Genomic DNA, 12,503 nt, shown 5'->3' with positions numbered 1-12,503 from the left:
AAGAAGGGAGGTGAAGCACTTGCTTAAAGTTCATAATTTAGTCTAGTTATTCAGATGGTAATTAAAGTTTGATAACAACCTCAGTCAAAGCAGTGGAGTGTGGGAGTGTCTCTTCCTTAGTGCTGTCTAAAGAAGGCTTTCATTATTCTTCTTTTGTCCATTAAAGAACATCAGAGGCCAACATGATTTTCTGTGCTGCTTCTATGGGCACATTTTAAAACACAGGAGTAAAAGCAGGAGCTGTCAGTTTTTCAAGGGTTTCTACAAACCCCCTTAGGTAAGATGTAGATGAGAGAGTTTGGTAAGAGTATAGCGACAAACCCAGTGGAGAGGGTTTTTAGGATTTTATATTGCTTTGTACAATAGCAATGCTGCTAGCATTAGCCATGTGGCTAACCATGATTAGCAATACAAGTCAGAGCATCAGTGTTCCCTGCCAAGCAGCTATCCAAACATATCACCACCCAGAAGGCAGAACTTGTACTTATCCAATTCACATCCAAATTATACTAACTCTGTGAAAAGCCAAGAAGTGTATTTTCCCAAAATGTCAAACAACTTCCTTTAAATAAACACTCTGTGACTTCGATGTGGCACCATGCTCCCAAGAGGTTCTTTCCGTCCATATTTTGGATATTTTGAAATTCTGCTGTGAACTGTTTCCAGCTATAAAACAAAACATTCAGGTGGCAGGAAATCGGGGTATTATAAAAACTACTGGGAGCACGTATTTGCAGACACACTCCACATTCAAAAAGTAACATTAGTTTTTACCAAAACCCTGAACAGTTTCAAATTCACGGAGAGCTGTCTAATTAGGGCATATGGACAAATGTTTCAATGTGATGAATAGATGAGAAATTTAGAAAAAACTGATTTATCAATCTCTACATGAGCAGTGCTTCTTTAATAATGTGTATACCTTTTAAAGAGTTACTGTTACCGAGGTCTTAATACTGCATGTAATACTGCATAGAATCCCATGACTCTTTGTTTGATATTATCTTTCTTGCATAATTACTACTAGTGTTTTTGTCTTTTGGATTTAATTAGTTTTGCTGCTACAGCAAACATCTTGCCCTCAGGGATGTGTAGACTTTAACCTTATCTTCATGTATGGGACTCCTGTGTGTGGGCTGAGAGATGCACTGCGTTTTGTCTCCTAGAGAGTAGATAACGTCATCCACATTGCCACAGTGCAGAGACAGTTTAAGGGATTTAATCGCCCGTAGAAGTGACGCACAGGCTGCATCAGGAAACACAGGCTCCAGTGCAGGTCTGGGAAAACAGGGAGGGGAGGATGTGGATCCTGGCCTCTGTATTCACTTCCATTTTGTCTCAATTACAGCCAGAGCACACACACACACAATGCAAGGACAGCAAAGACTATTTCAAAGTCAGTTATAAATGTCACCTGCAAAAACCAGTGACCCAAAGATGCGACTTAGGAAGCAAAGCGGTTTGGTAGTCTTTAAAACAGCAAACACACAAAACTGAACCACAAATATGGTCTGATACGGGGACACACCCCATGAGCACATGAGGTCAACCTACTCAAAGTGCTCCCAATGGAAAAAAGGAGATGGACTGAGAGCAACTCCGAGTCTTTACACTGTCACACGAAAAAATGTGAGCCTAGTGGAAGAGCAAAGAACTAACTTCAAGCTCTGTTAGCGCTTCAGAAATCACTGAAGCGCTAAAAACCCTTACTCACTAGACTCATGAAAAATTGAAGGAAGAAATCTTCGCAGAAAACTGCACACATGGATTTTCCATGATACGGTGCATTCACTATCTCGGGACAAATTGCTGTGGCAGCAAATTTAATGTGGATGTGGGAGAATTTTCATTAAAAATAGAGAATGTGTAAAAAGGCTCTACAGCTTGGATCATAAGGAACTAATTTAAATGACACAAGAATACGTGGGCGGGATAACATGAAAGCTTAAATCATATCTGTATGGCTGGAGGGTTTTCTAAGAGCATTGAGACAAAGCTGTTTCCAATTATGACTCAAAATAATTTGGTTACATTATGAGTATCATGTAGTAGGTTTGGGCCATATTTCAGTCACAGGGTATGTAGAGGTATTTAGAGATCTGGCTGCTACGATTTTAAGCACCATCATTACATTGATGGATCTCAATTAGACTGGTATGGAGTTGTTGTATTGAGAGCATGCATTGTAGTGCAGCAGTAGCTACTGATGTATCATTCAAGTGAGCGCAGAGAGCTGTTAAAATACAATTCCAAACAGTAAACATATTCTACTTTAACAATACATTGTGAAATTTTTCACTAAAGAAGCTAAAACGTCCAATTTGGACATGCCCCTAGAATTTCCTGATCAGTTTAAATTAAAACTTGTACCATCAACTAGTCAAAAAGTAAAAACTATCCAGAGTGCGGCTAATGTTGGCAGTACTAGCACCAACAGCCTTCTTTCTTTGGAAAGACAGGAAAGTGAACATGATGTTGCACAATAAGCTGTAATACCATTTAGAATAGCTACAGAGCCAAATGTTATCTACTGCAGTTTTTTTTTTTAATCCTATTTCTGATGACAGTGAAGGCAGCAAAGGTTAATTGTCTGTCTGCTAATTCCTCAAATCCATTGCTACAATGACTTCTATCTAAGCTTTTAGGGGTTCTTTTCATTTGCTGGTTGTTTTTTTGTGGGGTGTTTTTTTTGTTTTGTTTTTTTTTGTTTTTTTACACACCATCATCACACACCATGAACCCTGTTGAAATATCAGGAAGTAATAAGAGTATGAAAAAGTAAAGACCACCCAAGCTTACCATACACCATGCACAATTCCTCTATCTGTAAACAAAATGTTTCAGGATAGGTGAGAATAAAAATAGACTTACCTTGCCTCCTTTATCTGCACCCCGCTCTGAATTGTAAAGCTGTTCACAAGTGGAGGCAGAAAGGAAGAGAGAAAGGGAAACTCAAGAAGGTTTGGTTGAAGACAAGTGAAGTGACACAGAGAAGAGGGAAATCTGCTAACACTACTGTAAGTGGAACACAGTGGGGGTCCACTGAGAAAAGAAATGCCAGAAAAGAAAAGGGCTTTTTTTCCCCCCTCTACTGCATCAAAATGAATATGTATGCATGTGATATAGCATTCTCTTGTATAAAATAAAAAAGCTCACTTTATCCACACAGTCGTCAAAGAAGGCCAGGCTGGCGTCTTTGTCGCTGACAAAGGAGCACTCTTCGATAAAGCGGATGAACATCTGGGTCTTCGTCATTAGGGAGTAGAACTTCTGGTGTGAGCGGTCGCGGCTCTTCAAGAACCCTGAGGGGAGAAACATAGATGAGTTATTAAACATGGTAGTAACCTTACTTTGCCGAGATCTAACATGTCAGTGTAATAACTGAAAGATGATTTGAGATTACAGTGGGTTTACCTTTATAGAAGATCTCACTCTAACTTCTGAAAAATGGTGAGCAGTCACAAGAATAATTTAAAGACTTCTTCAAAAGGTGTGTGAGTGTGTGGTTAAAGAACCCATTATTCTAGAACAAGCTGTATGTATACTGCATCCATTTGTCTTGGTTTGGATAATGCAAGCCACAATGTTGTTAGTGTAATGGCCAATACGGGATGTGCAACAACGTGGTGAAAAACTTCCATAATAGATGCTGAAAGCTTCTAATAAGTCACTGAGTAATAAGTCACTGCTGTTATGAGACTCAGAATAGGATGGATGGTTTCTGGCTCACAGCACGGATGTGGAAGCCAAACACTTCCTGCAGTTGATAAATATTTTAATCATGACCACTTGCAATTTGGGCCTGTTCAGGTCCGTTTCAGGGTAGCCTCACGATACCATTCTCTATGTCCTTCACTACATTTTAAAACATTGGCCTTAAAAATTAGTCCACTTACCGATTACTTAAAAAAAAAAAAAAAAAATCTTTAATGCATTTCAAACTTTTGCTTTTTTGCTTTGTGCTGTCACTGAAATGCACTTTGGATCTGACAATCTGAGTGCCAAATAATTATGTTTATTTAGTTCACATTTCTTCCAGTGACCTTAAAAATGCAGTCCAGTTATTTTTGACCTGAGTTATGACTTCAAAACAACAACAGGGTAGACCCAAAAAAGTTTATTCTTTTCATCTGGACGTAGCGTTTTCAGTTGGAGAAATGTTTCATCATTCACCTGAGTGACTTTTTCATACACATACATTTGCATAATGACTGAAACTAGCACCACTGGTGAACAGTGGGCTGTGAGGTCAGTTGTCATGACCATTGATCAACAACCACTCACCATTGATCAGTTTTGAAGGGATTTCCTAACCTGGATGATTAAACAAGGATTAAGAAAACAATAGGTAGTATCGTCAAAATAATAAAATAATTTCTATGAAATAAAGCGCCACATACTAAATGTCTAAATGCCCCTTGTCTGTACTAGAAAAACTTCTGACCAGTAAGTACGCTGAAATAAAATCAACAAGCAGCCTACAAGGCTTTAGTGCTCTCTAGTTCAGGATTACGTTAGGCCCGTAGAGAACAAAAGGAGGTTGAAATGTCTTAAAAGCAGCAGGAAAAGAGCAAGGATTAAAGTTCATTAATGCTCATCAGAGAAAGACGAATATTTTAGAACACCTCTAAAACAGAGTGCCATCAGCACACTGAGCTTGGTGATACCATTTTAAAGAAAATGGATTGACTAGCAGGTGGTGCTTGTGTATGTGTTCATCTGTTATTTAGAAAATAACCTGAACTGAAGTAAAAGTTTGTTTTTTTAAATTTACCATCTGCTTTGCAAATTTGAAAAATCAGAGTAAAAAGGAACACAGCTGCAGCATGTGTGTAAAAATGTCATAGACACAGATGTTGATTCATATCAACATATTAACATACTTAGTAATATTTTATTGTTGTGGATATTAAGTAAAAAGTGGTCAGGAGTTCAAATGTGATGTACGAGCTGTTACATATTTCTTTGAGTTATTATGTAATATACTGCAGCTTTTCCTGTTTGCTGTATCACATATTTCAGACAGGACGCAGCCTTGGCTCCAGCTATTCTCCAGTGGAGCAGGCTTATCACCCCAACTCACTTCAACTGTGATGCAAAGCAGCTTTCATGGGCTCAGACCCACAGGCAGGATGACAACCCTCTGGAGCTCAGAAGCTGCAGTGTTAACTGACTAACCTTCAGTTTGCAAGCAGCCTCGACCCTTCAACCCGAGCATCTCCTCAAAGCCTAGCCTTCCTGCCCAAACAGCTTCTCTGTGTATTTACTCGGAGGTGGAAATGGACACTTACGAAAGCTCATGTATTAAACAACGCCATCTGTGCTTGAGGCAGGCCAGCTGTCGAGAAGAAGGTGCGACAGATGATGTGGTCTTAGCTTAAATATTCAGAACGTCATTAGCACTAATCATGCATTGTGACTGTACAACTAGGACTGGATAATGATGAAAAAGTAGAGCAAAGTTAACTTTTGATTCTGCGCACCACATTGGATGTTAACAGCCTCAGCTCTGTTGGTCAATTGTCAAGTCAGTTCCCTAGAGCTCTTAGTTCTAAGAAGGCTCTTGTTGGTTGGTCTAGATTCTCAAATTAAAATGACTCAGTAAGTCTCCACTAACTCATTAAATATCCTTGAGATTAGCCAATAGCCATGCTAATAAAATCAATGGGGAAGGCATTGAGAAATACACAATAAATCTTCTTCCCCACACCCTCCAAAAAAATCTGACAAAATTAATAGAGCTAATCTGTCAGGATATGTCACACAATTTTCTTACTTTTTCCAGAAAGAAACTAAAATAATAGTATCAGCATTATTTTCTCCAAGAGCTCAGGCTGGCTTCTGTTTCAAATCGTCAACATTATGGACGTCAGCGGTCAGGAGACAGGTAAGACAGCAAGTGTATAAATCCTTCTGTAAAATGTGGTTAGTGCACTATTGTCAGAGTGATTGGCTCACAATGTGTAACACGCAACAAACTTCTACTAGTTCCAATTAGGGAATCTGGGTGGAAAAGTCTAATTAGATTCTTTATTACTCCACATATTACTAACAAATTTCAGTGACATCAGCAACAATATTGGAGACAGTGTGGTCACTTAAAGACCAATCACTCTCATATCTTCTGGACATGTACACAATTGACACCATTATGGGACAGTATATTCAAGTTAATGGATGACATCATGGCTTATGCCACCCCTAAGGAACCCAAGACCTTCCTACTGGGTCTGCTACCCAGAGATTTGATACCAAAAAAGGACAGAAACTAGAAAGGCCATAACAAGGAATTGGATTAGCAGAGCAAGTGCTAGAGATTATAGAAGAAATACACTTGATCGAGAGACTAACTTTCTTTCTACGACTCGAAGGACATCTTTTTCCACAACACTGGACTAAATGGCACAATTACAAGCAAAGGCTTGAAGACTGTTATTTAATCCAGTCTATACCTCTTTATTTGTAAGATTCTTGAATAGTGTCCCAATTTGTTCCATTTATATTTCTGATATATTTTTGTTACATTTTTGTTGCTATGGAAAATTGGAAATACAAAGTTTAAAAAAATGTGGTGAGTGCAGAAAAGTACCATAAGGTTCAGGCTATGTTAAAGAATGAAGGTGGTCATACCAAATATTGACTTCCAAGCTGATTAGAATTAAAGAAACTCTGTTTTGCCCAGTTCTGTACCTCTGAGACTTTTCATGTTTCTGTGTAAGGAATATGAAGAGGCCAGTGGGGTGAGGACACCAGCTAATTCATTCAGTCTGTTTCCTCTGCACATGGAGAGCTGTCGAGAGTTCAAGCTACATGTGGACACTGACATTATTCCTAATACCTTGCAAGTCAAAGAGTGAGCTAGCGTCTGTGGCTTTCTCTGAAGGCGCTTGAGTGATGGGGCGCAAGAAGGAGCGGTAGCCCTTCAGAATTGCTGCCATGAAGCGCAGAAAGGCTTCCTGGATCTCTAGCTCCAGTGTGTGGAGACTCTTCCCACAGCTCAACTCTGACGAATCGCTCATGCTCAGCTCCAGCAGCCCATCTGGTCGGTACTGACCTGAAGCAGGAGGAAAATGCATTTTAGCAGCTGACAGCACATATCAGGATCTTTAGGCTAATGTCAACATAAAGGGTAAATCACTACTTTCAGCTGAGCCAGCTGCATCATTTGCATTTTGATGAAGTGGTTCTGATCTAAGTGCATGTGTTGAAAGGTTTGTGCACAGCTGCAGTATTCCAGTAAGTAATCCTACTGTGAATGAGGATTAGTATTACATAATTACATTTTTTTAATCCTTAGTTGATATCCTTATTTAGAGACTTCCAACAGGGTTAAATGTCTCAACTACAACCTCTGGCATGCATATCAATATTCAGCACTTGTGGCAGTTACTGGCTAGATTTTCAACTTCACTGAATTAGAAAATTAAATTATTCAGATTCCTACAGCTCAAGAAGCAGCAGGTTTCATGTTCACTCAGTGGGTATGCTTCCTCAAACGCGCAAAAAGTTGATAACAATACAGTGAGCCCCACACCAGAGCAGACGGATAATTAGGAGATTATGCTTTGATAGGATTATTGCTGGCTTTCAGATTTGAATGGAGAGCTGGACAAAGGAAAGTGAATGGAGAGCAAATTGTAAAGGCAACACAATCAGTGACTACAGATGATAAAAATAGAAGAGCGTGCAATGTGGAGACCTTAGTTAGACCCTAATTATCATTGAAAGTGATCTTTACCATAAATACATCCAGAAATGAACTAAATAAACGCCAACACTGGATGCAGTTTTACAATAATTTGCCCCACCGCTTCAGCACTCACCATCAACAAGCTGCTGGTAGAGATTATTCAGCACATTCATTAGGTTTTTACAAGCTTTCTTTGGCAGAATCTTCCATGTGAGGGCTCGCTTATCTTCATGGCTAGAAAAGCAGAAACATACACTGAGGCCAACATCAACATGAGCAGTGGTTAGGCCAAGAGGGATTTCAGACCACCCCAACGTTGTCTGGCTGGTAATAAGGCCAAAAATGATGCGAACCATTACTGACCTTACCTGGCACGCTAGAAAATTGCATTCTCGTCATATTAAAACAAGTCTGACACTACAAAAATAACCATTTCCACCCAATCTCTGGCCTGATGTCTAAAGTTAGAACTCATGAGCCAGCAGCTATGCTGTCTGAAAAATAGAGGGACCAAAGGATGTTGAACTTATAGCTTAGAAGGTGCTGTGTGGATCGCTGTATAGAACAATGAACACGGTGAAGATTAAGCTCAGCAAAATTCACTTTCTTACCTAAATACCTACAGCTGTGGGAAGGTTTTAAGGATTGTGCTTACTGGAAGATGGTGTTTGTGTCCAGGTCCACGCAACTGACATCCGGAGGGGGATCATAAAGATCAAAGTAGCGAGAGTCCACGCCTACAATGAACGGACAGGGGGCACTCAACACATCAGCCAACGCCAGGGGGCACAGAGGAATATACGGGCAGGGCCAGTGGAACGGAAAAATCATCTGAGGAGGGTGAAAAAGAGCACAAGAGCAGAAAAATCAGACAAACCTCCTTCAGTGAATTTCCAGTTAACACAGGACTGAGCTATAGTGCACGTGGTCAGATTCACAGTATAGCTGAGCCATGTATAGGATTAAAACAAAACGTGAACACCATCTGCAGTGTTAAGAAAATGTTTGTGACCCCCCATCCCCTCCCTTCTCTATCTCCTTTGACCTCCTCGTCCAGGTGTAACAACAGAATTACGGTGGATACAGGACATTCCACATTTCGTTTGGATTAAGGTCCAGACTTTGGCTTCATCATTCTAAAGCATTATGTTTAACTGTTCTTTGGTACTTGTATGCTTTAGATCATTGGCTCTCCTCATTACCCACAGATGTCCTGAAAATTTCATTTGTGTGCTGGTATAATTCTTAATTTTTTCTTAATTTTTTCCATCAGTGATGACAAGTATTTCTATGACACCACCACAATGTTTCACAGATGGAAAAAGGCTCCCATCCAGGAATGCTGATTATTCCTTTCTCCAAACATAATGCTTCTCATTTGAAATAAAAACAATCTATTCTCCATCCACAAAAACACTGGTTCAACAGCTTGCTGGCTTGTCCTGACTTGTCCATGTTCTAAAGAGAAGTTGTGTTCTCCTTGCATCCCTTTACTTCAAATTGCTGTTGTTTAGTATTATCTCGTTGGGGGAAACACGGAGTTAACTTCTGTGAAAGAGCCCTTTAGGTCCTGGGAAGTTACCCAGAGTTCTTTCATAGTCATTCAGACTTTAACATGACATTTTCCTTGAGTGATTTCTGTTGGTTGACCCCTCCTGTGGAAAGTAAGTATAGGTGGTTCTATGTCATGTTTAGCATCACAAACTTTTAATGTTAAGGTCAGGCTTGGATAAATCCACACTCTTAAAAGTAGGACACCCACTCACACCTGCTTGTCATCTGACTGAAAACACCTCTATCTAATTTCACCTTCAAATTTACTGCTCATCTTAGCAGTTCACTTTTCTATCACGGAAAAGTCAGTGGCCAACTATATATTTCTATGACTGGATTTGAAGGTTTTCTTTTTTACCTACAACAATGTTTTATTGTATTTATAGAGATATATAGACAGGGGTTCACAAATGTTTTCTTGCAATTGTAAATGCTGCCATTCATTTAAATTAAGTATAAAACAAGAAGGCAGTGAAACTAAGAGCAGATAGAGCACTCTATGACAGCTGAATGGAGTTACTTACAGACACGAGAGCCTCAGTAACACTGGTCAGTACGGCCGGTCGTAGTGAATGGATCAGGATCTTATGTTCAGTGACAGCAAACACCAGCAAGGTGACAGCGTTCTCTGGCCCAAGGTTGTGGAGCAGTGTGGAAAATCGACCACCACTAAATAAATAAATATATAAATGATTTTCTTTTAAATTGTTTCTTTTAAAATCTATTGTATATATTCTTTGAAAGAAAGGCTTTAGGTTTCTCAAACAACTCTAATATTTATAATATAAGGCCGAGTTCAGACCTGATTATATAAACTTGGCACAGAAAGTAAGGTAATTTGGATTTGGTGGATTATTTCTTTGTTGTAACAACAATTCTTGGAAAAAAATGTGGTACCTGGACAAACTTCAAATGTTGATTTTTAAGTAACCTAAGGTAAATACAACTGCAATAAAAATGTTCAAACGTTAAAGTAATACTCAGCCATGGAAAATTAAGGTAACTGATACCAATAGTACACCTTCAACTAGAACAGGGAAGGCCATTAAAGATGTTGAAGTGCTTCTAATGTTCAAAATATTAAAATGACCATTTAAGTAGAACCATGAAAGTCAAAACATGATCTGGAAGAACAGAAAAAAAAAATTCAGATATGGCATTTCTGCTCATCAGAAAAACAAAAACACCCATATCACTGTAATGGTGGTTGCATGTGACTGTCAAAGCGTCACAGTCACATGCAACTGTGACGCTTTGATACACAAATGCAGTCTTGCAGTCCAAATATGAAGAGTGTTCAAAAGGAACAGTACCTGCAACCTCATTACAAATGTCTAAAGTCTGTAAAGTAACATCTGGATCAGCCAAAGTCATTTTGAAAACAAGTGCAGTGGACAGATGAAGGTCACACAGAGCTGTCTGGCAACAATCAAAATGATTTGTAGAAATAAAGTGAAGCCGCGCCTAATTTAACAAAAACTTTAGATTGGAAACATATTTTCGTTTGGAGCTGGTGGGGATTCAGGGGCAAAGGAGAATCTGCATGAATAGACAAAAACAGGTACAAACTAACAAACCCTACCCAAAAGAAAGTAAGAGCATTGGCTACGAACCCACATTTTTCTATAAATATTTGTGTGGTCTCAGAATTTTACAATCTCAGTTTAAACTGAAACATTTAAGAAGCAAAGATTTAATTTTTCATGCAGTTTTATTTAATTTGATGGGACCAACATGCCTCTAAAACTTTGAGACACAGACAATAAAAGGCTGGAAATTTAAGTGGTCCTTAAAAAACAGCTGTGAGAACATTTTGCACCTAATGAGTGTCACTGGCAACAGGCCAGGAACACGACTGTATGAAAACAAGAGGATCTCAGGCACCACTGTGGGCATAACAGGGCATGACATGTTTCTGTCATGGAAATCACTGCATGGACTCAAGAACACTTCCAGAAGTCATTGTGCCATCCGCAAATACAGGTTAAAGCTCTATCATGTGAAGAAGAAGCCCTATGTGAAGATGATCCAGGAACACAGCTTTCTTCTCTGGACCAAAGCTCATTTAAAATGTAATGAGGCAAAATGTAAAACTGTTCTGGGGTCAGATTATATCAGTGTGTTCAGTTTGAAAGCCTGCATCTCTGATGATATAGAGTTGCATTAGTACCTCTAGAACTGACACTTGCACATGTGGAAAGTTGCCATCAATGCTGAGAGGTATTTACAGGTGGCAGCTTTTTCAGGGAAGCCCTTGAATATTTTAGCAAGACGGTGCTACTGCATCTATTACATCAGCATAACTTACATGCAGTCCAGACCTTTCACCATTTAAAAAAAGCTGGAAACAAAAATCCTGTATCAGACAAAAATGGGATGCTACACAGCAGTAAATATGACCCTGTTGCAAATTTTTTGGGACATGCTGGTGCAATTTTTTTCTGACAAACTGTACATTTTGTCAGTTCAACAATTTGATATGTTTTCTAACTGACCTTTTACACATATTTCTTTAGATCTGACACCAAAACTAACATTTAGCACTAAGAAACTTTGAGCACAGCTGCTCTTACCTGAGCGGCAATGGAGAAGAGACCGGCTGGCTCAGCATCAGGCTGTCATGAGGGGAAAGCTAAAGAAAAGCTGGAAAATGAGATAAAACCAACCACGCAAAAAAAGTCTGCACTGAATCATTTAAATGTTCATTCATAATGAAGGACCAAAAGCGGTGCACCCCTGCGGGTGAACTAACACCTTCAGAAATCAACTCATTCTTCAGCAAGATGCAGGTTAAACATTCTAGCCTGCATTAAATGCAATAAGCATCACAAAGAACCATTTTGCTCTTGCAGTTAAAACATACCTGCACAAGGATGCGAGGCCTCTGAGAAGAAGGGAAGGGAACTTTGTGCATGAAGTGGGAGATGTGCCTGGAATGAAGAAAAATGAGTGGAACATAAGGCCAAATATACCAGCAGTAGGCAGCAGAATAATCCATCTGTTCAACCAGTAATGAGCAGGAGTGAAATACACAAAGCATGACTCTTCTGTTACACATTACCTTACCAGCAGAATTACAAGTATGTATCTGACCAAACACAATTTCTGTTCCCTTTTTTCTTCCTCCATGTGAGAAAAAAATTTATTTTCTCTTTTTCAACTCTAACATCAGGAAACACAGGTCCAGGTTCAGACACAATTAAAACTAAACTAATGACATATCTCAGCGTGACACCATGTAGCAAACTGCCAAAGAAAA

At 39.2% G+C, this 12,503-nt stretch overlaps 1 protein-coding gene across 7 annotated transcripts in view; it reads right to left on the bottom strand.

Annotated features, from left to right (window-relative positions):
- LOC101468289 (C-myc promoter-binding protein) overlaps nucleotides 1–12,503 on the bottom strand; it is a 91,141-nt gene that overhangs the window by 33,400 nt on the left and 45,238 nt on the right. For 4 of the 7 annotated variants that reach the window (XM_076885498.1, XM_004573286.4, XM_004573288.4 and 1 more), the window contains 8 exons: nucleotides 12,108–12,174; nucleotides 11,818–11,876; nucleotides 9,769–9,913; nucleotides 8,346–8,521; nucleotides 7,824–7,924; nucleotides 6,839–7,054; nucleotides 3,157–3,302; nucleotides 2,872–2,910 (listed from right to left, as the gene is read on the bottom strand). In XM_076885498.1, coding sequence (XP_076741613.1) covers nucleotides 2,872–2,910; nucleotides 3,157–3,302; nucleotides 6,839–7,054; nucleotides 7,824–7,924; nucleotides 8,346–8,521; nucleotides 9,769–9,913; nucleotides 11,818–11,876; nucleotides 12,108–12,174 — 949 coding nt within the window. The remainder of the gene's footprint in view (nucleotides 1–2,871; nucleotides 2,911–3,156; nucleotides 3,303–6,838; nucleotides 7,055–7,823; nucleotides 7,925–8,345; nucleotides 8,522–9,768; nucleotides 9,914–11,817; nucleotides 11,877–12,107; nucleotides 12,175–12,503) is intronic. The other 3 variants (XM_004573287.4, XM_012925324.4, XM_004573290.4) reach the window with 1 other exon arrangement.

This window comes from Maylandia zebra, linkage group LG1, assembly GCF_041146795.1.
Source record: "Maylandia zebra isolate NMK-2024a linkage group LG1, Mzebra_GT3a, whole genome shotgun sequence".
Classification (NCBI taxonomy): domain Eukaryota; kingdom Metazoa; phylum Chordata; class Actinopteri; order Cichliformes; family Cichlidae; genus Maylandia; species Maylandia zebra.
The sequence above is the reverse complement of the archived record's forward strand: the minus strand, read 5'-3'. Positions and strand labels throughout refer to the sequence as shown.